This window comes from Callorhinus ursinus, unplaced genomic scaffold (genome assembly GCF_003265705.2).
Source record: "Callorhinus ursinus isolate GAN/ISIS: 27379988/994484 unplaced genomic scaffold, GSC_fseal_2.0 scaffold14, whole genome shotgun sequence".
In the NCBI taxonomy this organism is placed as follows: Eukaryota; Metazoa; Chordata; class Mammalia; order Carnivora; family Otariidae; genus Callorhinus; species Callorhinus ursinus.
The window spans coordinates 46,052,930-46,079,131 of NW_027397076.1; the positions used below are offsets into that span (position 1 = coordinate 46,052,930).

Below are 26,202 nucleotides of genomic sequence, written 5' to 3' on the forward strand. Positions count from 1 at the left end.
CCCATTACTTTTTGTACTTCCGTTATAACACTCTATCTCGACTTGCGTATTTTGTTTTCCCCAACAGGCAGTAGGCTCCTTAAAATCACAGTATTTGAAAGCTGGGATTTAACACCCCTTTCAAACGAAGCATAGTGTCCAATGTCCCTAGTTCCCACTACCTGCCTTGTGCAGCATAGACCACTAGGTCCTTAATGTTAATACCTAGCCAATACTTCGCAAAATGTCTGAGAATACTTCACCTTCCTTTGTGTTCCAGCTAGCGGTGCACTGGTATATTTGTCCCTTACTGCACTGTTAAGTGGCCTTCTAGAGTAGGCAGAACTGTTTTCATTCTCTTGGTTACTATCCCTCATTAAAGCTTAACCAAGTCCAAGGGACAAAACAGCAATTCCAGAGATAATGGTTGAAAACAGATGGGCAGGCTCCTCCCCCAATAGATGCGTTTGGAAACACCGAGTGTCCTGGTCTCTCCATTCTCACAAACCTGGACTCTCGACTTAAATAACCTCCCTGTCTCACCTACAGCAGTAATTATCTCAAAGCAGGGGCAAATGCCCGCCCCAAATGGCAAACGTTCCTCCTCAACCAAAGCCTTCAAATTTCCGCTGCCTCTGGAGGGGGTCTCCAACCTTCAGAAAAATGGCCAGGTGCCCCCAGGCCTTCGATTCTGAAGTTAGCCTTTTTCCGCAAATATCACCAACACAGGCTTTTCACATCTTTTTGCGGGAGAATGTTTCCTCAGAGGACTGGTTTTACTCCCTCAAGAGTAACCAAGCCGTTTCACTTTTCGAGCCTCCCGACTCTGCGTCCCTCCGCCTCAGCCTTCCTCCTGCTGTCAACACAGCCGTTTCTCCGGGAGATGGCACGACCCGCGTGGCCGGGCGGTTAGGTGGCCAACGGTTTTCTAGCGCGAGGGGGGAGCGCGGGAGGAGAGGCGGGAACGAGTCGGACCCGAGGGCGCCGACGCAGGGCGGGGCCAGCGCCGGGAAGGATCACGAAGGAGCTGGGAGGCCCCGCCCTTTCCGTAGATATCTCTAGAAAACCGCGCAAGAGCCCGAAAACAAAGAGTGCGCACGCGCGGCGGCAGGGCCCGGGCATTTTGCTGCGTCACCAGCCGCCGCCCGGCCTCACCACCCCTCGCTCGCACGCACGCACGTTCATTCTCCGTCCTCGCGCCCCTTTTCCTACACTTTCCTCTTCTCCCCGACCGGAGGAGCCGCTCTCTCCGCGCAGTGCATTCTGGGGACCCAGGTCGAGCCCGCCGTCGCCTGAGGGTAGCCAGAAGAGGCCGCGACCGGGAAGAAAACGCCGAGTCGCCACAGGAGAAGAGTCGACTGCCCAGCAGCTGCCGCCGGAGAGGCCCGCCCACCCGTTCGCCCGTCCCCCTGCCCCGTTCACGATGTGAGTGCGACACCCGGCCGAGGGAAGGTCGTCCCGGAGGGAGGCCGAGGCCGCGCAGGGGGCTGCTGGGAAGCTGCCCTCACCCCTCCCCCGCTTTCGGCCCCCTCGGCTTTCTCCCTTCGGTGGCGGCAGTCGCTCTTTCTTGTGGTGGGAGGTCCAGTATCCTTGTTCCGGTTACCGTTGGCGGGTGGAGGACATTTTTTCTCCAGATGTCCTCTTTCCCCACCTCTGAACCGTCTCTCGGCTTCCACGCGCCGCAAATCCCACTTTTCTTCCTTCGCCAGTCCGGGTTACTCTTAACTCCGTAACTTAGCCTTAGGCCTTCCTCTCCTGGGAGTTTTTTGCTATGCGGGCGCCCTGGAGGCGCGGACCCTCTTAGACAGCCACTTGGCTTTTTTTTGGGTGGTCTGATTCTGCCGCTCCGTGATGTTGGGACCAGGCCCTGGGACTAGTGCACCTGTGGTGAGTGCTCCCAGAAGGCTGGCTCGCGGTGCTCCTCGTAGAGCACCACGCGGCCTTCCGCCGTGAGCGACAGGTACTGCTAGGCAACTGCAGGGAGGTCATACCGTCACCACAACTTCTTTCTCTCCGGGATCGTGATTTCTTGGGAATGGGTCTTTCCAGGGCTCCTCCTAACTTCAGTCTTTCGATGGGAGTGAAGGTTGCCAAAACTCAACCTTGTCCCAGGCCGCGAGGAGTTAGTATTGAGCAGGTAGTTCGCACGTGTCGAGTGGAAAGATACTTGGGGACGTTTTCTGTGTTCTACATTAAACTTGAGGTGAGGTTTCATTATCCTTTTTTAATTAACGGTGAAATAGGTACATAACCGCCTTCTTGTTGTCTTTGAGAGCTTAAATTTGTTTACGTTGATGTGACAGTTTTTTTTGGTTTTTGTTTTTTAACAATTTAGTTGACTGTGGTTAAGAAAAAAACCATAGTGGTTTTTTTTTTTTAAGATTTTATTTATTTATTTGACAGACACAGCGAGAGAGGGAACACAAGCAGGGGGAGTGGGAGAGGGAGAAGCAGCGCCCCCCCCCCCCCCCGCTGAGCAGGAGCCGGATGTGGGCCTCGATCCCAGGACCCTGGGACCATGCATGACCCGAGGCGAAGGCAGACGCTTAACGACTGAGCCACCCAGGCGCCCGCCATAGTGATTTTTAAACGAATAGGAATCTTTGGCACTCCCACTTCCAGGCCTTACGTTCTTCTCAGGAAAATTTCTGTCCTTCTAGATGTGAGAATTGTCGGTTTTATAGTGTTTTTTGGTACTAACTCCTCCCTAAAAGTTTGGTAGAGAGAGTAATTGAAGAGTAACAATTTAATTCCTGTGAAAAGTAACACACTCTCAAAGGTTTACTTAATGATGATACAGTTGGTGAGTATATTGGACTAGAGATCTCAGTGTATAAGTAACGGATACACTACAGCTGGTTGATGATGGAGAGCAAGCCTCAAGAACACAGTAGTAGTATTGGGCGCCTGGGTGGCTCAGTCGTTAAGCGTCTGCCTTTGGCTCAGGTCATGATCCCAAGGTCCTGGGATTGAGCCCCACATCGGGCTCCTTGCTCAGCGGCAAGCCTGCTTCTCCCTCTCTCACTCCCCCTGCTTGTGTTCCCTCTCTCGCTGTGTCTCTGTGTGTCAAATAAATAAAATCTTTAAAAAAAAACAACTCAGTAGTATTGTATAAAAGGGATATATTAGAATTTTGGAAGGATCCCACCCCCATGGTATCTAACAAAAATACTTTATGTAAAGTAGATTTCACTTTTCCCTTTGAAATCTGTTCCAAATAATGTAGCAGGTTTGTCAGTTTTAAAATGCCTTTTATACTTTGAAACTCCATGAGCAGAAAATAAATTCTCTGAGAAGCTACCCACTGTTAATAGACAAATGTAGCAAAAAAAAAAATCTTTTCACTAAGAAATACCAACCTTAAAATGACTTGAAATATACTTTTGGGAGGTCACATGAAATAAAGAGATGAGACATTAGGTAAATAGATCAAAAACTCAGATGAAAAGCATAATAATATTCCAAAAAGCAGTCCTCAGTTACAAGGATGCTACATTCAGTGTGTTTTGAAGAGACCAAGTAAATCTCCTCTTTAAAATAAATGAACTAATGACTTGAATAAGTTTACAAGATGAACATTATGAATCAGTTGAGTTGAAAAAAACTTTTAGTGGGTCATCCAGTTCTGGAAGAATCTGGCAGATAAGGGTTCATTTTGTGGGATGTTTGCTATTAACATTTTATTTTATTTATTTTATTATTATTTTTTTAATTTATATGTTAAAGTAATCTCTGTCCCCAGCATGGGGCTCAAACTCATAAGCCTGAGATCAAGAGTTGCATGCTCTTCTGATTGAGCCTGCTATAAAACTTATTTTAAGGTGGAGAGAGACATTCATGCTTGGATATTTTAAGGGTTTTACAGTCTCTTTTTTTCTCACTTGAATACTCTTTAGTAGTGGTCTCTAGATACATTTCTTTGAATCAGGTTTTTAAAGTTTTGTCTAATAGTTTACATAAAAACTCAATCTCTCACCCCCTTTGGAGAAGGCTGAGATTTTAGGACCTCTTCTTCTAACGTGGGGGGTGGGGGGTGCCAGTTTGCTTTTTTTTTTAAATTAGCTATTGTAGTTGGTTCTAATTCTAATTTAGACTCTATGACAATAGATACGAAGTAAAAGGTTTTTTAAAGGAAAAGTTTTCTGTTTGTACTTTTGTTTGTAAGTTTTTGTTGGATTTTTGTTTTTAGTAATCTCTGCACCCAATGTGGGGCTTGAACTCATGTCCTGGAGATCAAGAGTCCCATGCTCTTCTGACTGAGCCAGCCAGGAGCCCCTGTTTTATTTAGTTTTGATCTCTCTGAAGTCATTCTTTGGGTTGTTTTCTACTTGAGTTAATAAATTCTCCAGAAACGTATTCTATATCTAGCATTGGTTAAAATCTTGAATATTTTACCATCACTCCGTTTTGTAGAATTGAGTCCCCAAAATAAAATCATTGGTCTTTGGTCTCCAAAACAAATTGTAATAGTGAGCATATGGTATATGGTTAATTTCTGTAAGTTAAGAGTAACTGATGGCTTTTGTTCAGTGTTGATTTCCTAACCAATGTAACCTGGCAACTGGATTTACTTCTTTTTCTCTGTGCTTAGTTAGACTTTAACTAGAAAGCAGTTGAAACTGGAAGTGACAAATCAGTTTAGTGCTGGGAAGTATAAACTGTTAATTAAGATACTCATGTTTAATTGTATTTTCTGTTTCAGAATCTCAGAGCTGTATCATTTTGGGGTCTTGGGTGGTAGTGATTGTCACTTTTCAGAAAAAATACGCTCGTAATACGGGCTGTTTAGAATCAGTCTAGTTCTTAAATGCTTAAGATATCTGAGTTCCTAAATTGGAAGTTACTGAACCTAGTGTATTTTGCTATAGAAATACAATGTGTTTTTGTAGTAAACTTTTGCCATCTGTGTAGATTGGCAGTGATAGATTTTAAATTGAGGCTGACTTCTCTGCTTCCCTAGGTTACCTTTAACTTTTAGTTTTTCAGGAAGAGGCCAATTATTTTAAACATTACCTTAAGCAGTAGTATGCCCTCTCCTGTATTGGATTCCAAAGCCATAATGTGCTGTTGTGCATTTTCTGTACAGTAGTTGATCTTCACAGGTTGTCATGCTGTATTGCTAAAAAGTGTTTGTCAGGGCCTTTCCAACTCAGCATTTTAATTATCTTTGTGTGCTGGAAGGATCCAAGTTACAAGGAGGTGTTCTGAAAATTTTTTGTATGTATTTAAGTTCCAGGATCTAGTTCTTCAAATACTAATTTGGACAGTGCTAATTAGTATAAGGAACTGCCCTAGATAGGATTAGAACTCAGGATTTCTGACAAGAAGGCTTTTTTCCACTTTACAAAAAGGGAGAATAATTTTCCAGGGGATCCTTTTATTTCCAAGAAAGAAATATGTTTCTGTAGTTCTGTTTTATTATCTAAACAGTTTCTGTTAAAACCTGTGCCACTTCTTGACATACGGTAACGGAGCCCAGACCCTCTGAAATTTGTAATGGAGGCAATGAGACGTTGACCTTGTTTGAGTCTTATTTGTATGAAGAAAGATTACTGTATCTACTTTGGAGATGTTAAAAAGGATATGTGCCAAAGAAGGGAATGTAGGAAGGTTGGAGTTGCTTGGAAGAAAGGCACTAAGTTTTGGAATAAATACTATCTTTTAAGAACAGCTTTCACTTTTATGTTTTATTTATTTTTATTTTTTTATTTTTTTATTTTTTTATTTTTTTATTTTTTTTTAAAGATTTTATTTATTTATTTGAGAGAGAATGAGAGATAGCACGAGAGGGAAGAGGGTCAGAGGGAGAAGCAGACTCCCCGCTGAGCAGGGAGCCCGATGTGGGACTCGATCCCGGGACTCCAGATCATGACCTGAGCCGAAGGCAGTCGCTTAACCAACTGAGCCACCCAGGCGCCCTATTTTTATTTTTTTAAAAGATTTTATTTATTTATTTGACAGAGAGAGCACAAGCAGGCAGAGAGGCAGGCAGAGGGAGAGGGAGAAGCAGACTTTCCACTGAGCAGGGAGCCCGACGCGGGGCTCGATCTCAGGACTCTGGGATCACGACCTGAGCCAAAGGCAGCTGCCTAACCGACTGAGCCACCCAGGTGCCCCTCACTTTTATGTTTTAGAGTAGGGATTACCAAATAAAGGAACTAACACAGAGGTTCACAAATGTTCTTGGTTTGCCCCTTTTTGTCTTAGTAGATTGTTTTTTGGGGGTTTTTTGTGGTGTTGGCCAAAAGGAGTAACCTAGCAGTTCTGTTTATTACGGAGTTCAGTCCAAAAACTTAATTTGTCCAAACAGCCTTGTAATCTTTGAAAAGTTAATACATAAAAGTTGAAAGAAAAATGTCATTTCTTTTATAACCAGTTACTAATGGAATATATATGCCCTTTGGGCACTGTAACTTCTTATACCTAGAATTTAGATTGGATACTTCTATCTCAATTTCTGTTCCCCACTGATTTTTTTATGGGTTCACCCCCTTTTTAAATCACAACCACCACCAAAAATCTATCTTTGCAAAAATTAAAGTTAATGGAGAGGGATGTGGTATAGTCTACTTTGAAATTGAATCACCTGCTGTCTTTTTTTTTTTTAAGATTTATTATTTATTTGAGAAAGAGCACAGGCAGAGGGAGAAGCAGGCTCTGCACAGAGCAAGGAGCCCGATGCAGGGCTCGAACCCAGGACCCTGGGATCATGACCTGAGCTGAAGGCAGACGACTGAGCCACCCAGGCACTGCCTGGCCTTTTTTTTTTTTTTTTGGGAAGATTTTACTTATTTACTTGAGAGAGAGCATGAGAAAGCACAAGCAGGAGGGAGGGGGAGAGGGAGAAGCAGACTCCCTGCTGAGCAGGGAGCCTGATGCTGCAGGACTCCATCCCAGGACCCTGGGATCGTGACCTGAGCCAAAGGCAGATGCTTAACCAACTGAGCCACCCAGGCACCCACCAACTGGTGTCTTGACTGAGGTTGAGTATCATTAAACTTTTCTCAAATTTAAAATATCTTGGAGTGACCCCGTAAGTTTCTTGTGGTGCCCTGATGCACCTTGGCACATAATTTGGAAGCCACTGGACTAGCATGTGTATTCAGCATGTGTATTCACCTTTCCAGAAAGTTTTACATGGTAGCACAACTAACCTACAGATGATCTGAAAGTACAAGAAGCGTATCTTGGGATTTGAGGAAAGAATATGTGTGTAAGAGAGTGGTATTAGACATTTGTAGACAGGGCTTTTGATGAAGGAAAAACTGCTCAGCCTATGAATCTGGAACAACTATTTCCCTTTTTATACCAGAATTTCATGTTTCCATATCATTTCTCACTTACAACAAACTAAAAAAGATTTACCTGTGTCTTGATTCTGTTTTGCAAATGATAGACTATTTGACAAACTTAGTTATAAAAAATCAGTAATTCTGAATTTTATAACCTCTTACTGTTGACTTTTTCTTGGTTTTAATGAGTTTTCTCATTTTCTTGGTTTAATGAATTTTATACTCTGAGATGCGTAAAAGATTAGTGCATCTAGTCTTAAAGAAGCTTTCTACTAAATAGAAATGTTTATTCCTAAACCTAGAATATATTTACTTCATTATTAAGCTTTAGTAAAAAAGCTAGTCTTGTGATTTCTGTTGCTTTATCTTAGAATTCAAAGTGATCCTTTAATTCAGACAAATAATCATTCTCTATTAAGAATAAACTTACAAGGGAAATGGTCATTAATTAAGTACAGTTGACCCTTCAATAACACTGGTTTGAACTGTGTGGGTCCATTTAGGCAGATTTTTTCCCAGTAAATACAATACAGTACTGTAAAGGTATTTTTTCTTTTTTTTTTTTTTTTAAAGATTTTATTTATTTGAGAGAGAGCACAAGTGGGAGGGGAAGGGCAGAGGGATTGGGATAAGCAGACTCCCCACTGAACAGGGAGCTCAATGCAGGGCTTGATCTCAGGACCTTGGGATCGTGACCTGAGCGGAAGGCAGATGACCAACTGAGCCACCCCGGTGCCCCCCCCCCCACTTTTTTAAGTAGGCTCCATGTCCAGCATGGGGCCCAACATGGGGTTTGAACTCAGAACCCTGAGATCAAGACCTGAGTTAAGATCAAGAGGCTGATGCATAACCTACCGAGCCACCCTAGCACCCCTGTAAATGTATTTTTTTCTTACGACTTTAACATTTTTTTTCTTTAGTTTTATTTTAAGAATACAATGTGTTATATGTATATATATATAACACAAAGTATGTGTTAGTCTATTGTTTACATTATCAGTGAGGCTCTGGTCAACAGTAGGCTGTTAAAGTTTTAGGGAAGTTGTAAGTTATGCTTGGATATTCAACTTTTTAGGGTGTTGGTTCCCCTAACTCACATGTTGTTCAAAACTCAGCTGTGCTGATAACCAGAGAATGTTATCTTTTTTTTTTTTGAGAATGTTATGATGTATAACCTATTTACACATTAAGAAAGATAAACTGTAGTTAGTAATGGATCTGATCCCTTTACCCCCATATTTCTTAGGAGATTTTTGGACCAAATTTCATCTAACTTGAATGTAAGCTTTGTTTTGTTGACTGCTGTATCCCCAGAACAATTCCTAGCCCCATGTTTAATAAATACTTGTTTATTGAATAACATTCAAACTCTCAGTGTATTTTAGCTGCTAGGCTTGGCTACATGAGATGCTTGATAGTAAGGGTTGGGCCGAAGGGGGGGGGTTTACGATTAGTCCTGTATTCTGCTATATCACATTTCAGTCAAATTCAATTATATCTCCTGTCGATCAGTGGTCAGTAGTTGAAAGATAAAGTTGATGAAAGCCATCTGTAAATTAAATACCTGATTTTATGTCTTGTTAATTGAGGTTTTCCTCTATGAGGGGAAATCTGGAAAAGAAGTACCGCCAAATCCATATATACCTTCAAAGTACATTTGACTTTTTTGTGAGTTCTTTATTTTGGGAATAGTTTATGTTTTGGATAGACTAACTGATCTGTCCTTCTAAGAAGTGGGGGTTGCCTGGCTGGCTCATTCGGAAAAGAGTGTGACCTTGATCTCAGGTTCCGGGAGTTTGAGCCCCATGTTCAGTGTAGAGATTACTTAAAAAAAATAATAAAACTTTTAAAGAAGTTAGCTTTTCAGTCAAAATTAATATTCATTTTCACTTTTTTCCTGTTTGATTAATTTCTAAATGAGGCCATCAGTTAAAGATAAAACAGATTTTAAATTTTTGCTTATTTTATCATAAAGATTATTGTTAATGAACATATCTGAGTATCACATTTTTCAGTCCCTTAAATACTTTACAGAAGTAGGGCATTTTTTAAAAAAATGGTCATTATTGCTATTTTCTCCAGTACATTTGTCTGTGCTATAAAGAGCCTTTTTTTTTTTTTTTTTTTTTTAAGTAGGTTCCACACTTAGTGTGGAGCCCAACGCAGGGCTTGATCTCATGACCCGGAGATCAGGAGTCAGATGCTTAACAGAGCCACCCAGGTGCCCCAAGAGCCTCTATTTTGTGACCAAATGATAGTATCCTAATTATTTCCCAATGATTTAGAGTAAGGAGTCCAATACTAATGATGTCACCTTTGTGTATGATAGAAACTTTTTTTTTTAAGATTTTATTTATTTATATGTCAGAAAGAGAGCACAAGCAGGGGGAGCAGGAGAGGGAGAAGCAGGCTCCCCGTGAGCAGGGAGCCCGACGTGAGACTCGATCCCAGGACGCTGGGATCATGACGTGAGCCAAAGGGAGACACTTTGACTAAGCCACCCAGGTGCCCCTCTGATAGAGACTTTAAAATTTTTTTAAATTTTTTTAAATATTTTATTTGTCAGCACGCGTGTGCACACAAGCAGGGGGATCGGCAGGCAGAGTGAGAAGCAGGCTGTCTGCTGAGCAAGGAATCAATGTGGGACTCGATCCCAGGATCCTAGGATCATAACCTGAGCAGAAGGCAGATGCTTAACCGACTGAGCCACCCATGCATCCTAGATAGAAACTTTTTTTTTTTAAGATTTTATTTATTTGACAGAGACACAGTGAGAGAGGGAACACAAGCAGGGGGAGTGGGAGAGGGAGAAGCAGGCTTCCCGCTGAGCAGGGAGCCCGATGTGGGGCTTGATCCCAGGACCCTGGGATCATGACCTGAGCCAAAGGCAGACGCTCAATGACTGAGCCACCCAGGTGCCCCAGATGGAAACTTTTTTTAAAAAGATTTTATTTGAGAGAGATCGATCAAGAGAGCGCGGGGAGGGGGAGGGCAGAGAAAGAAACAGACTCCCTGCTGAGCAGGGAGCCCAACACAGGGCTCTATCCCAGGACCCTGAGATCGTGACCCGAGCCGAAGGCAGACGCTTACTGAGCCACCCAGGTGCCCCAATAGAAACTTTTTAATAAGGAAATCAGTCTCATTGGACCAGTGATGTGACAGCAAGATACTAAAGATTTCTTAGGGAAATACACCAAAATGATGTGGAATTTTATGTGATCCTATAGGATTAGCGTGTGTGTGTGTGTGTGTGTGTGTGTGTGTGTGTGTGTGTGTGTTTGTGTTTGTTTACATCTCCCATGAGATTGCTCTAAATCATCTATTTCAGGGAGCCAAATTTAAATTATTGTGGTATTAACTGTAGGCCTCTCACTTCAATAGTAAAAGTTTTTTGTTTCACTAAGTTCTGATGTACAGACTCAAGGCGTTTCATATTTGCTATTTGTGATGGTCTGGAGTATCTGCTTATAAAAATTTCTGGACATTGGAAATTCTGAGAGAGAAAAAATAAAGATGGAGTGTTGACCATAGTGTTGGTTGTAGAGACAAGTCATATAATATAGAATTCTATGTGGAACTTTTTCCCCCTTCAAGATTTCCAAAGTGCTAAAGGAATGATCGCTGCCATTAGTGTGTGTGTGTGTGTGTGTGTGTGTGTGTGTGTGTGTGTGTGTGTGTTTAACCACCCAGTAACAGAATAAACCAAATGCCTTTCCATTGTCTCCAGGGGCATCTGTGACCTAGCTCTAACATGGTTTTCAACCTTCAGCTTTATGAACTTACCCCAAGTTATGTATGTCTGGTTTTCCAGTTCACAAAAGGCTCGAAGTGGTTTTTGTTCTGTTTTGTTTTTAAAGATTTTATTTATTTGACAGAGCACAAGCCAGGAGAGTGTCAGGCAGAGGGAGAGGGAGAAGTAGGCTCTCCACTGAGCAGGGAGCCCAATGCGGGACTCGATCCCAGGATCCTGGGATCATGACCCGAGCCGAAGGCAGACGCTTAACGACTGAGCCACCCACGTGCCCCCGAGGTGTTTTAATTGTCTTTTATAATTCAGTATGTCTTGCACATAGTAAACTATCAAAAGAATTGTAGTATTTGAGAAATGTTTCTTAGCAAATTTTTTCCATTTAGCTTTGCTGGTGGTCTAGTCTGTTTGGACTGCTCTAACAAAATATCACAGACTGGGTAGTTTATAAACAAAAATTTATTGCTTTACCATTCTGGAGACTGGAAGTCCCAGGATAAAGCACCAGGAGGGTCATCTTGTGCTGGAACCCACTTCCTGCCTCATAGCTTCTTGCTGTGTCCTCACAGCAGGGAAAAGGGGGGTGGCGGTCTCTCTGGGGCCTCTTTTGTAAGGCATTGATCTCATTCATGAGGGCTCTATTCTCGTGACCTAAGCACCTTCCACATGTCTTCCCTTCTATTATTACCACACTGGGCGTTAGGATTTCAACATACACATTTCAGGGGGATGCATTCAAACCATTGCACTGGTGGATCCTCTCTTCTTCTTTTTTCTTTTCTTTTTTTTAAGCTTTTATTTATTTGACAGCACAAGCAGGGAAAGGGAGAAGCAGGCTCCCTGCTGGGTGCGGGGCTTGATTTCAGGACCCTGGGATCATGACCTGAGCCAGAGGCAAACGCTTAACCAGCTGAGCCACCCCAGGCATCCCCTGTACATTCATTTTTTTAAAGTAAAGGGTGTTTGTAGTTTTCTACAAATTTGAATTAAAAATCACCAGATTCTAGCATATTAAAAATGATATCGGGGAAAAAATAATGGTTTCCACTCTTTTTAAGACAAACTAAGAAGTTTTACTCAAAACTATGTAGAATTTTAGGTTCTGCAAAGTTTAGTTGTTTGAACCAACCTGGCCTTAATGTTGAGCTTGGAAGCTCTTGTCAGAAGAGCACAGAATGGGGGCGCCTGGGTGGCTCAGTGGTTAAGTGTCTGCCTTTGGCTCAGGTCAGGATCCCAGGGTCCTGGGATCGAGTCCTGCATCCGGCCCCCTGCTCTGTGGGAAGCCTGCTTCTCCCTCTCCCACTCCCCCTGCTTGTGTTCCCTCTCTCGCTGTGTCTCTCTCTTTCAAATAAATAAAATCTTTAAAAAAAAAAAAACGCGGAATGTCCCACTGTGGGGGCTTTCGATTTTGTTTTAGGTAATGGATTATTGACATAGCATATGGAGAGGTAAAAGAAAAGTTTTCATTTACTGCTATAGGTATTTACTATTAATGTGAACTGACTGACTTGCACCGTGATTATGAATTTTGCCAATGCTATTGTAAGGCTAGAGATAAATCCAATATAAGGAGCTAGAATTAAAGCTAAACCAGCTCCTCTTTTGGTTAATAGAAAAAAGAAATGTTGTGATAAGTCAAGTGGGATTTCACAAGCAATTGAGTTCCATGAGTGAATATATGAGTTTATTACTGGTTTAGGGTTAAGTATAGGGTCACGTCCTGTATTTTTGATGGTTTAGATCAGGATTACCTAATAAACATTAAGATTTGCAAGCCATAGATATTTCTGTCCTACATGCTTGTTTTTAGAACTCTTTAAAAATATAAAAACCAGGGGCATCTGGGTGGCTCAGTCATTAAGAGTCTGCCTTCGACTCAGGTCATGATCCCAGGGTCCTGGGATCGAGCCCCGCATCAGGCTCCTTGCTCCGTGGGAAGCCTGATTCTCCCTCTCCCACTCCCCTTGCTTGTGTTCCCTCTCTCACTGTGTCTCTCTCTGTCAAAAAATAAATAAAATCTTTAAAAAATATATATATAAAAACCATTTTTGGCTTCTAAACCAGCTCTTGGTTTGGATCATTTAATTTTGTTATTTGGAAAATGATTCTATCTGCTCGCTAGAGCTGCCATAACAAAGTACCAGAGATGGGGTGACTTAAACAGCAGAAATTTATTTCCTCACAATTCTGGAGGGTGTTAGTCTGAGATCAAGGCGTCAGCGGGGTTGGTTTCTTCTGAGGCCTTTCTCCTTGGCTTGTAGATGGCTCTCTCCTGTGTCTTCACAGGGCCTTCCCTGTGTCCTAATCTTTTGTAAGGCCACCAGTCATGTTGAGTTATGGCCCATCCTAAGACTTCATTTTAAAGATCCTCTCTTCAAATGCATTCTCATTTTGAAGTCTGGACGTTTAGGATTTCAGCGTATGAATTTGTGGGGGATACAGTTCAGCTCATAACAATGATCTAAACTCTAGGGCGCCTGGGTGGCTCAGTTGGTTAAGCGACTGCCTTCGGCTCAGGTCATGATCCTGGAGTCCCGGGATCGAGTCCCACATCGGGCTCCCTGCTCAGCAGGGAATCTGCTTCTCCCTCTGACCCTCTTCCCTCTCGCGCTTTCTGTCTCTCATTCTCTCTCTCTCTCTGAAATAAATAAATAAATAAATAAATTTAAAAAAAAAAAAAACCAATGCTCTAAACTCTAAACTTAATGTGAATTTGAGGAAAGAGAAAAGATTCTCTGGTTCCAGTGGTCTCAGTATGAAAAAACTGAAGAGCTAATATGCTAGTTGGTTTTTTATATAGCTATTGTAATAAGCATGTCACCATTAGTGTGCTTCTTCTCTATTACTATAGGCTCTTAATATGCAACTTTTACAAGGTAAACACAATCTTCAGATTATGTTAAGTTTGGCTACAAAAGCATTTACTCTAGTTTATTGAAATACTGTTTGTAAAATGTATTGGGACTAGAATCTTTTCATTAGCCAAGTATAACAGTTTCAAAATTAGACTGGGTTACACCGAAGGAAGAAAGTATTCCCTGCCAGAATCATTTAATAACACTTTTTAAAAAGTACAGTGAACATAATTCCCCATCTACCTGTCATCTAGAGTGCTTAGCAGGCTTTTGCCACATTGCTTTATTTACCCCCTTTTTCCTTTCCTGAAGTCTTGTATTTTTATTTATTTAAAAGAGTTCACCTATTTGAGAGAAGGAGAGAGCACGCATACTAGCAGGGGAAAGGATAGAGGGAGAAACAGACTCCCTGCTGAGTGCAGAGCCTGATGTGGGGCTCAGTCACAGGACCCCAAGATTCATGACTTGAGCTGAAGTCAGACACTCAACTGACTGAGCTACCCAGGTGCCCCTGCTGAAGCCATTTATTTATTTACTTACTTATTTCAAAATATTTTTTAAATTTATTTAAGAGAGAGCATGGGGTTGGTGGTTGGGGGGGGTGGGGTGGGTAGAGGGATAAGGAGAAGGAAACTCCCTGCTGAGCAGGGAGCCTGAGGCAGGGCTCTATCCTAGGATCTGGAGATCATGACCTGAGCTGAAGGCAGAGGCTTAACCAACTGAGCTACACAGGCACCCCCTTCCACCTCTGAAATCTTTTACTTATTTATTTATTTTAAATATTTTGTTTATTTGACAGCACAAGCAGGGGGAGCAGCAGAGGGAGAAGCAGGCTCACCACCAAGCAGGGAGCCGGGTTCTGGGTTCAGTCATAGGACCTTGGGATCGTGACCTGAGCTGAAGGCAGACACTTAACCTACTGAGCCACCCAGGCATTCATCCCCTGAAGTCTTTTTTTTTTTTTTTTTTTTAAGATATTTATTTATTTATTTGACAGAGACAGCGAGAGAGGGAACACAAGCAAGGGGAATGGGAGAGGGAGAAGCAGGCTTCCCGCAGAGCAGGGAGCCCGATGTGGGGCTTGATCCCAGGACCTTGGGATCATGACCTGAGCTGAAGGCAGACTCACAACTGAGCCACCCAGGCGCCCCCCCTCCCGAAGTCTTTTAAAGCAAACCCCATATACTTATTCATCTTGAATGGACATTTCTTTTTCATAAAAACAATTCTTTTCATGCCTAACAAAATTAACAATGATTTTCATATTATCTGTTACTCTCTCCGTATTCAGATCTTCACAGTTTCAGTAATCTCTTTTTACGTTTAGGTTGGAATGGAGATATAGCCTAGGTTCACCAATTGTACATGTTTGATAACTCGTAGATTTTTTTATTTTCTTTTTTATTTATTTGAGAGAGAGAGTGGGCGGGGGTGAGGGTTGGAGACAGAGAGAGAGAGAGAGTCTTAGGCTCCTCACTGAGTGCAGAGCCCAACTCGTGGCTGGATCTCATGACCCTGAGATGACCACCTGAGCTGAAGCCAAGAGTTGGATGCCTAACTGACTGTGCCACCCAGGCACCTCTCTTAAGGTTTCTTTTAATCTAGAGCAGTCCCTCCTCTTCTTTATAGCCTTGATTTAACAGTATTCTGGATTTCTCACTTCCTTGTGGTATCATTTGAGTGGTTTCTTTTTCTCATATTTTTTGTAGACTGGCATTAAGTTTACTCCAGAGTATATCATGTTGCATGAAATTGAGAGGTTTATGTTTAGTTGTACTTTTCTAAGATGGATTATAAGTTCTTTATCAGTTGGTCATCTAATAATTTTTAATGGTTACATCCATTGTTGATCACTGCCAAATCAGTTTTAAGGGTTGCAAAATGGTGACACACTCCCCCTCTTTCCCCATTTTATTCCACTCCAAAGCTGAAATTCTGTAAAGGAGTTTCCTTCATGAACGGGTCCTATTCAGTCACCATGAATAAAAGGAAAGAAGGAAAAAATGCCTAATTCTTTATCTTTAACTGCTAATTTGTAGAGAATTGGAGCTGTTGTAGCATCTTCTGGTGGTCTAGAATTGTCATTGGCCAACGTGGGGAGACCCTTATTGTTGCCTCTGGTTTTGACTGACCTCGTGGTTTTTAATAGCTTCATTTGCACAAGATGTCCCAACCTCATCTGTATTTCCCACCTCAGGACTGAGGTCAGCCATTTCTTTGTAGGAAACCCGGTTCCTTTAGTTGGAAATAGTATTTTGGCACTGTGGTATTCTTTGTTCAGATAGTTATTATGAGCACTTTTTAAACATAGGACTATATGGTCATTTCAATTTGAAAATCTATAAACCTAAAACTATTTAAAGTTTTAATTATTAAGTTACCAAATATTTTCGGTTACAGACCAACATGTTACCACATTGAGAACACCATTTTGGTAAGAAAATGAGCTAAAAATAATATATGATCTATTGTGACCTATTCATAAAACTCCTAACTTGTTTGTTAGCCATATTAACAGCAGAAGTTTGGTTAGATTTTTCTTCAGAGGCATGTAAAAATCTGTTGTGTTTTTTTTAATCTGTTGATAGATGCCTAAAGAAACAGCTTTTACCCTTGCTTATATGCTGGTATTTAGACTTTGAAAACTGCAATCCGTAATTGTTTACCTACTTTAGATCTGATACCAATATCCCAAAGTGGAATATAACTAGTCAAGTTTAACAGTTGTATAAAAATGCTGATGAGCAGTTGGCTGCAACTTTTTATTTATAGGAGGGACTTTAAACTGCTACTCTTTAGGGTCGGGAATTTCAGAGCTTGGAAACAAAACCATTCCTTTCATTTGAGTTTATGAGTAGTGCTGGAACATAACGGTAATTAACTTTTTAATTTTTAGGTTTACAGAACAGTTCAAAGAATACAAAAATTCCTGTATAGCCAATAATTTTAATTTTTACATTATCAGAGCAGAACATGCTTATTTTTAGAAAATAAATGAACCCATTGAGAATAATGTTCTGCTTCCTTTCCGTCATTGTCTTTCTGGTTCATTCTGTAGAGGCAAATCCTGTTGGAGTGTGTATGTGTGTGAATTCTAGGAATTTTTATGCATATGAGGATATTTGTCTAATTTAAGAATTTTCTTTTCTTAAAGATTATATTTTTAAGTAATCTCTACACCCAACGTGGACTCAAACCTACAACTCTAAGATCAAGAGGTGCATGCTCTACCGACTGAGCCAGCCAGGCACCCCATAAAGAACAGTTTTAAAGAAACAGGACACCTGGGTGGCTCAGTTGGTTAAGCGTCCCAACTCTTGATCTGAGCTCAGGTCTTGATCTCAAAAAAAAAAAAAGAGAGAGAGAAAACAATCTTTATCAGCTATATTTGACTGCATTTGCTTTTAGCAGTTTTTAACCATATTCTAAAACAAAGTTTTAATGAATGGGTAGAGCTCTAGGTGGCTGACACCATGAAGACAGGTATATTGCAGGAGACAGGAGCAGAAGAATAATAAGGAAAAAGCAAATAGTCCAGCTCTTTCTAGTATAGTGTCTGTTAGATACATGTGTAGATGGAGTAGAAGATAAGGCTGTAACAAAGCTTAATTCTTTAATGTCATTATTTAGAATCATAAAAGTTTGTTAGGAAAATTGGTCAGAAAAAATGGTTGCTTGATAATAGTCAGAAATAAGCTACAGACGAGAACTTTTTAAAAAACACTGTCAGTTCTACCATCATCTCCCTTACCTTCTCCCTAGTTCCTAGCATTGTAAGTAGAAACGTTTAATATTAATACTGCATTTCTTTTTTTTAAGATTTTATTTTTATTCTTATTTATTTGTCAGAAAGAGCAGCGAGCACAAGGGGGGCCAGCGGCAGGCAGAGGGAGAAGCAGGCTCCCCACTGAGCAAGGAGCCCAGTGTGGGACTCGATCCCAGGACCCTGGAACCATGACCTGAGGCAAAGGCAGACGCTTAACCAACTGAGCCACCCAGGCGTCCCTAATACTGCATTTCAATTGACAGTGGATTAATTCCGTATGATTTCTTAATTCTGTGAAGTTGACATTTAGGAGCAAGGCTCTAAGGGAGTGGCACATAAATTTTGACAGGGCTTCCTAATGGTTAACCCTGTCGAGCATTGTTTCATTTTTGAATTCTTTCCTGTTGTGAAATCAGTATCACCATGTTTTAACTTGGAATGCAGCTGTTAAGAGTAAAAGATGTATTAGAAATTATAATAAACTGCCTCAAGGGGCGCCTGGGTGGCTCAGTCAGTCAAGTGTCTGACTCATAATCTCAGCTCAGGTCTTGATTTTAAGGGTTGTGAGTTCAAGGTCTGCATTGGGCTCCACATGGAGTCCATTTAAATAACAATAATAATAAACTGCCTCAAAATAATCAGTGTTTGAGTGGAGTACTTCTATGCCATACTTTGGAGGTTATGTAAATACTCAGTTAATGAAGTCCAGCTTAACTTTGTCTAATTTTATCTCTTTGTAGGCAGCCTGCTTCTGCAAAGTGGTACGATCGAAGGGACTACGTCTTCATTGAATTTTGTGTCGAAGACAGTAAAGATGTTAATGTAAATTTTGAAAAATCCAAACTTACATTCAGGTAAATTACCATTTTACATCGTTGGGTAAAAAGCTTGTATTAGACAACTGACTAACTTTGGCTTGCTTGTTTTGTGTTTTCACTGAAGTTACTACTAATCTTTATCTCTTTGAAGAGGCTCATATTTTTTATTTTTTTTTACACAGTTGTCTTGGAGGAAGTGATAATTTTAAACATTTAAATGAAATTGATCTTTTTCACTGTATTGATCCAAATGTAAGTAGTCTTGATGCTTTAATTCCAATTTAAATCTGAGGAAATGGACATATATACTTTTTAGCAGTAAGCAGTAATTGTTTTTCTTAACAGTTCAGAGGCTAACTAGGCATATTTATATTTTTGTGATATTTCCCTCTTAGAACTACTTCTCTGTATACTCTTTGTTCTTGCAATCACTGTTTGCACTTAGGGCAGTATTCTTGAGGCTTGTCTTAATCTAACTTTATAGAATCTTTATGATTGTATCATATTTAGTTAATTTTTTTAAGGTTTTATTTTATTCACCTTGTGCAGGGAGGGAAAAGTTTTTTGCAATTTTGATAGCTAATGAAATTTTTAGTACTCTAGGGGATGTTTCTTTGAGTTTAGAGAAAATGTAGGGAAAAGAAATTAGAGCTGGGGCGCCTGGGTGGCTCAGTTGTTAAGCGTCTGCCTTCAGCTCAGGTCATGATCCCAGGGACCCGGGATTGAGCCCCACATCGGGCTCCCTGCTCAGCGGGGAGCCTGCTTCTCCCTCTCCCACTCCCCCTGCTTGTGTTCCCTCTCTCGCTGTGTCTATCAAATAAATAAATAAATCTAAAAAAAAAAAAGAAATTAGAGTTGAAGAATGACAAGCTACTTTCTATTCTATAGCGATTATTAGAGAGATAAATGGTGTGATAGTGCTTTTGTTTTTGTTTTTAGGATTCCAAGCATAAAAGAACGGACAGATCAATTTTATGTTGTTTACGAAAAGGCGAATCTGGCCAGTCATGGCCAAGGTTAACAAAAGAAAGGGCAAAGGTATGTTTCTTTTCTTTTTTGGGAGGGAAAGTTTAACATTTTTATTTTAAATAATAAAAGACACATTTGTTTGGCATGAGGATTTAATGTTTCTGTTTCATAGTTGTGTTATTAAAATCTTGTGTTCTATGTGTTTTCCTTCTTTGGGTTTTACTAGTTTTAACTTAAAACCAGAACAAAGTCAGTCACTAGTTGATGCAGAATCTTTTGCTGAATTCAAGATTTTTCTTAGAAGGCTTTATAAGTTTCTTATGTATCATATGAGAGCATATTTGGTGCTACAAAAAAAGTCAGTTGCATCTGAGAATAGTTCCTACCAATGAATGAATTTTGTTTTTATTATCATCATCATCATTATTTATTAATTATTTTTTAGGTAGGCTCCACATCTAGTGTGGAGTCCAGTGAGGGGCTTGAGCTCACAACTGTGAGGTCAAGACCTGAACCAAAATCAAGAGTCAGAGGCTTAACTGACTGAGCCACTCAGGTGCCCCTGTTTTTGTGTTTGTGGGTTTTTGTTTTGTTTTGTTTTTCTTTAAACTAGGATTGTTGAACAACTGTGAAAGAAGCTTTGTGAGACTGTCTTTTGACTATTACTACTGCATTTGACTTCATTCTGATTTTTCTAGTCTGTTTTTTTACATGTTAATTCCATGCCGTACTAGTATGAACCCACAGTTCCAAAAAGATAGTTTTAAGGTACATACCTGTAAGTTTAAGTTAACCTAATCATGGGGTGTTGTTTGTATTATCTATAGCTTAATTGGCTTAGTGTGGACTTCAATAATTGGAAAGACTGGGAAGATGATTCAGATGAAGACATGTCTAATTTTGATCGTTTCTCTGAGGTAAGTTCTTGTTAAATGCATTTCGCCACCTCTCAGTACATTTCTATGTGAATTTAATTTGGTTTTAAAGCACCTAGTGGTATTTAAGACCTGAATTACTTTACTTTAAAGGTCATTCTGAGCAAAACAAAGTAAGATCTTAACAGTGGTCATTAAATCCTGAAGTTTAACATTCTTGTATAATTTAAAAAATTAGTGGTAAGTTCTAAAGTTGATGCATACAGACAAAAAATAAACCGTATTATCAATGCAATATAGTTTGGGGGGGTGTTGGTTTGTTTGTTTTATAGCTAGTTCTTACTCTTACATTGAAACTGATTTTTTTTTAAGAGCATGGATAAGTTTGCATTTTAGAGCCATGTAGTATGAATATAAACGTTTAAACACAAATATGGTAGTGAGATGTGCATAATGAGTGGTGTGTAAGGATTTTTTAGTTTGCAAAATCAAGGAAAGGATTTTTTTTTTCCCCAAGGAAAGGATTTAAGTAAGCCTATTTTTCCAAGATGTTATCCAAATTCACATTGCCATGGCCAAAGGGAAAAATCATTGATCTCCCTTGAGGTAGAATAAACCTTATGAAATAAATGTACAGCAGTAAAGCTGATTAGAAAAAGAATACTACGTTCTGGGGCGCCTGGGTGGCTCAGTCGTTAAGCGTCTGCCTTTGGCTCAGGTCAGGATCCCAGGGTCCTGGGATCGGGCCCCACGTCGGGCTCCCTGCTCCACGGGAAGCCTGCTTCTCCCTCTCCCACTCCCCCTGCTTGTGTTCCCTCTCTCTCTGTGTCTCTCTCTGTCAAATAAATAAATAAAATCTTTAAAAAATATATATGTATATAACGTTCTAACTTGAAGATGAAATCCATTTCATGGCAATTTGAAGTTTTAATTGACTAGATTTTGTTTATATTTCTTCTTTGAAAACTTAAGAGCTAAAAAGTAGTAAATAGTTATGTATGCAACTGCTTAGTCAACATCTCACATGGTTCTGGCACCTTGATTTCAAATTACAGGGAAAGGGACGATATGAAAATTCTCTTCAACTATGCTATTCCTATTCCTTACCTGTAGTAATTGGTGCCACCATTTTACCTAGCTGTGCATGACACAGCTTAACACTGTTCTCTTTTACTGTCTGTATCCAGTATAGCATTAACAGCTATCTTTTGTTGTTTTTTTGTTTTACTTCCTTAATAGTTCTTGAATGTATTCAGTTCGTTCTGTCTCTTTTGCCATTGTATCCTCAACAGCTAGCATTATGCTTAGCACATTTTGAGCATTTTTCCTGCTCAAAGAAACTTAACCAGTGTTCAACAGTGCTGTAGGGAATCTCTTTACTAGTTACTCATATTATTCAACACTAGGTTGCCCAGAACTTTTATACTGAGCAATTTTATAGTTAGGTATCTTTTAAAGGCCTCTTCTAACTCTAAAGTGCAGGTAAGCATAGATTTTGGAAGTTCTAAATTTTTGTTTATAAAGTTATATATGGTTATGTGAATATTTTAAATTTTAAAAAATTTACAGAAATGTTGTAGCTTGGGGACATAAGTCCCTCCCCATCTATTAATAAATTAGTTTGGTTATTTGCACCTTTTTAAGTAATTAACTGCTTGGTTTATGATCAGAAACTAAAGATAGGAAATTAGTACTTCATGTAAGTATATTGTTGTTAGTCCCAATGTATTGTGAGTATACAAGAGTATTTACATATACAAAAGTATTATAATAACAACATATTATAATACGAAGGTATTATTCTCCATAGTATGTACCTTTTTATTTCAAGAATTATGTATATTTTCTGTTTTTAACATGTTATTGCTCTTTAGTCTTTGATTTAGCATTCAGGCCTTTTATACAACCTAATCTTCCTGAAGGTCTTTATTTTAAATCATTTATTGGTTCTTCACAATATTTAAAACTATGAGAATACCATGATACACATGCCACTTAGCTTAAGATACAAAGCTTTACAACTACAAATGAATCCCATTCTTTTCTTTAGGCACCAGAGGTAAGCACTATTCAGGATTTCGGTGTTTTAATTTCTACATCCTACATAAATATCTTGCTGGATAAGTTTTAATAACTTCACTTTTCTTCAGTGAGAACGTAGTCTTCCTACAAGTTGTCAGGATTTTATGTAATTACCTATATAATCTACCTTTTCCAGAAAGGAAGGTACTTAACATTTGTTTTGCTTTTTTTATTGGTAGAAATCTGTGGACTTAAGGTTTATTCTGGAGCTTGCAACCTGATAACTAGGGCTTAATTTAACATCATTTTTAAAACTAATTTTTACACTTCAAATAGATGATGAACAACATGGGTGGTGATGAGGATGTAGATTTACCAGAAGTAGATGGAGCAGATGATGTAAGTCTCTAAATTCTTTTCTCTGTTTACTTAAATAGTAAGAAACAATGTATTTACAGGTTGTTTTATATAGATTCAGGATTGCTTTTTTTGCCACTTCTTGTTGGTTTTTTTTTTTTCTTTAAGAAATACAGGGAAAAGCAATTTTTGAAATGTGCTCATTTTTGAAGGCTAGGTATCTACTAGGGACAGGTGTCCCATGGACCATTCTTAAAGGGACCAGATTTCAAGAGAATCACTGCATAGAGACATCATATGCCTTACTCAATTAAGAGTTAGTTTAGGGATTATTTTGACTAAGTTAAACGGGTTTTGCAGCAGGATTGGTCAGAAACCATAGAGTAAATAGATGGATGTTATGAATCTGTAAAAAGGGTAAACTAGATAACTTTCTCAACATTCCACCCGCTGGCATCCGGCTAACATCTTCAAGAAAGTTGTTCAGTACAGTTGGAAAAATACTTAGTTCAACAGCTAGGATTGGAATTCATTGTCTTCTGTCAGTCCAGTGGTTTTCGCAGTGAGCCGTTTTCCTCTTCCATTGAATGCCAAGAGAAGAGAAACCATTTTATACTAAGTTTCAATCTGGTTGATAGGAAGGGATTTAAAGGATGAGCACCAATCAAAAGGCACACACCTTACAGGGAGGTAGATCCTCAGCTGTATGTTTGTTCATCTTAAGTAAACTTGTTCTTAAGTCCAGTGATTAAAATTCATAAGCTTGATATAACCACATATCTTTGCTACTTTAATAAAAGTACAGTGCTTCAGGTTTTTAAGGCAAACTGTTCAGTTAGCAGAGTAATGTTTGATCAACTTGGTAACTTTAAAATTCTTCCTTCTGCAGGATTCACAAGACAGTGATGATGAAAGTAAGTATCTTTGTAAAAAGGATGTTTACACAGTGATATTTCACATCAAAGACCACAAACTCTCAAAATAGAGATGTTAACTTCTTTACAATTCTTGGAAGAAAAATTATTTCTTCACAGCCTCTAATAAGATAGCCAAAGCAGAAATTTGAGTGATTCAAAATTTACATTAAAAAAGACAGAGAAGGGGCGCCTGGGTGGCTCAGTTGGTTAAGCGGCTGCCTTCGGCTCAGGTCATGATCCTGGAGTCCCTGGATCGAGTCCCACATCGGGCTCCCTGCCCAGCAGGGAGTCTGCTTCGCCCTCTGACCCTCCCGCCTCTTATGTGCTCTCTCTCTCAAATAAATAAATAAAAATCTTAAAAAAAAAAAAAAAAAAAAAGACAATTCCCTAGGAAGCTATTTTACTGTTGACTTTTTTTTAAATAAAACTTTGAAGTTGATAGATTGTTCTCTTGTACTTCATACTAATCTTTTTTAAATCTTTCAGAAATGCCAGATCTGGAGTAAAGAATGTTGTCCACCGGATCTTGAGAAAGAAAAGTAACTTCTCTGCAAGATTTCATAATTGAGAGAATTCCTGAGTTGATAGCTCTAAAGGCAGATGCTGTATTTGCCTCCTTTAACCCATTTTTCAACCTGTTTGTTTTTTTAAAGGCTTCACTAAGGGTTGATATGTACCATTGTATGGGGCAATTTTAAGTCAGCTAAGGCAATAACCTTATGCATGAACTTTTCCCAGACTTCCATGATGCTGTTGAGGTCCTAGGCAATTGATACAGCAGTTGTGATAAATAAAAACATTTCACCTCAGTCTCCTTTACTTCATAACATAGATACTGACATGATAGGAAGCTCTTGGCTTAGAAGAAAGATAACTAAATTTTAGATTTTAGAAAATGGACTCAAAAGTGGCTGATGAAACAGATTGGTTGATACCTTAAACTTGGTAACTTGTTCCTCTGGTATATCCTCCAGGATTATTCCACTAAAGTTTTTATTTTTCAAAAAATTACTTCACATTATTGTAAGTGATCACTTGTCAGTGTTCGAGATGTATCTTAGCTAACTCTAGTGAATGCCCTAACTTAGGTGGTTTTTGAAGCCTGTACATTTGGTATTGTTTGACCCTTAAACTTTTACATCTCTTAGCATGGAGGACGAAGAAAGGCTGTACACTGTTGCTTGAGAGTCTGTACATTTAGACCAAATTGTATTTGCACTGTCAGTATGGCAAATGAGTGGAAAAAAAAAATGTTAATACACTATTGGATTTTTTATTTCTTTCTTTGATTCAGCTTGTCCCAGGCTGAAAACCTCAATTTATGTTCATGACAGTGGGGATTTTTTTTTTTTTTTAATGTCTACATTCTTTCTAATAAACTGTTGGAAGACTTTTTTGGCTGTCCTTTTAAGTGTCTGGTTTACTGTAATTTCATGTATTACCATTTACTGGAATGGAGTTTTTATTTTACTTGAGGAAGAATTTGGGAATATTCCTCTGGGATAAAAAGGCTTGCTGTAATGTCAGGAAACCTTTTAAAAGTGGATCTGTAATAGCAAATTGTAGATGCACTTTGCAACCATTGGAAAAGAGTGTTGTGATTTGATTGAAATAAAACTAAATGTGTTGTCCTCCTGTAAATCTTTGAGCTTCTGCATTTTGGCAGTTTTGATTCCCTCTAACTTCTGTGTATTTGTCATAGCATAGAAATGCTTCCTATTTCAGTATTTCTTTATGTCCGACATTAAGGACCTGTGTTACAGGCAGTATTAAGTGCTGGGGATATAAAGACAATCCTTCAGGTACTTGCTGTGCGCAGGGAGTCACAGGCTAGGCACCGGGGATGAACATTGGACAAAAACTTGAGAGATAGGAAGTGTGCTATAATGGGTTTGCATAGGGCATTATGGTGATTTCTAAGAAAAACACCACCTCTCCCCCTTCCCCTGTTAAGTGCATGGCTGTTCAAAGTGATACTCAAAAGCATTTTCTTGAAATGCTACAACTAGAAAATCTGTCCAGGAGGCTTGAGCATAACACTTGGCATTCAACTCTGTTTTATGTTATAGAAGTATAACATGGATGGGTTCTGGTTCTGTTAAGGAATGCAGTTTCTTCAAAGTCCTAGATTTTTTCATACTGAGAGGTATGTTTGAACTTTTATAGTTTTTTTTAATTATTGTTTTAAATGGTCTCCTTTGGGCAGCAGTTCTTTCTGCCCACAGGTCCCGCCCCCGTTAATAAAACTAACTTTTTTGCACCAAAAACAAAACAAAACTTGGTCTCCTGAGCATACCAAAGGCATTAGTATGATTGATAAGAAGTGTAGTTCTTAGCTTCAGGGTAAAGTTTTTAAAACTTCAACAACAGGGTGCCTGGGTGGCTCAGTTGGTTAAGCGACTGCCTTCGGCTCAGGTCATGATCCCGGAGTCTGGGGATCAAGTCCCACATCAGGCTCCCGGCTCAGCGGGGAGCCTGCTTCTCCCTCTGACCCTATCCCCTCTCATGCTGTTTCCCTCTCTCTCTCTCTCAAATAAATAAAATCTTTTTAAAAGTTCAACTGCAGGGCGCCTGGGTGGCTCAGTTGGTTAAGCGACTGCCTTC

General features: G+C 39.7%; 1 protein-coding gene across 2 annotated transcripts; it reads left to right on the forward strand.

The window, feature by feature from the left end:
- The first annotated feature begins 1,271 nt into the window (after positions 1-1,271).
- Positions 1,272-25,239, forward strand: PTGES3 (prostaglandin E synthase 3). 2 transcript variants are annotated; one of them, XM_025882967.2, is made up of 8 exons: positions 1,272-1,404; positions 18,381-18,494; positions 18,641-18,710; positions 19,398-19,496; positions 20,255-20,344; positions 22,661-22,723; positions 23,571-23,595; positions 24,085-25,239. In XM_025882967.2, coding segments are annotated over exons 1-8 (483 nt in total). In that variant the 5' UTR covers positions 1,272-1,402; the 3' UTR covers positions 24,105-25,239. The 2 variants fall into 2 exon arrangements, with proteins under 2 accessions (XP_025738752.1, XP_025738753.1); XM_025882968.2 differs by lacking the exon at positions 22,661-22,723.
- The last annotated feature ends 963 nt before the right edge of the window (positions 25,240-26,202 follow it).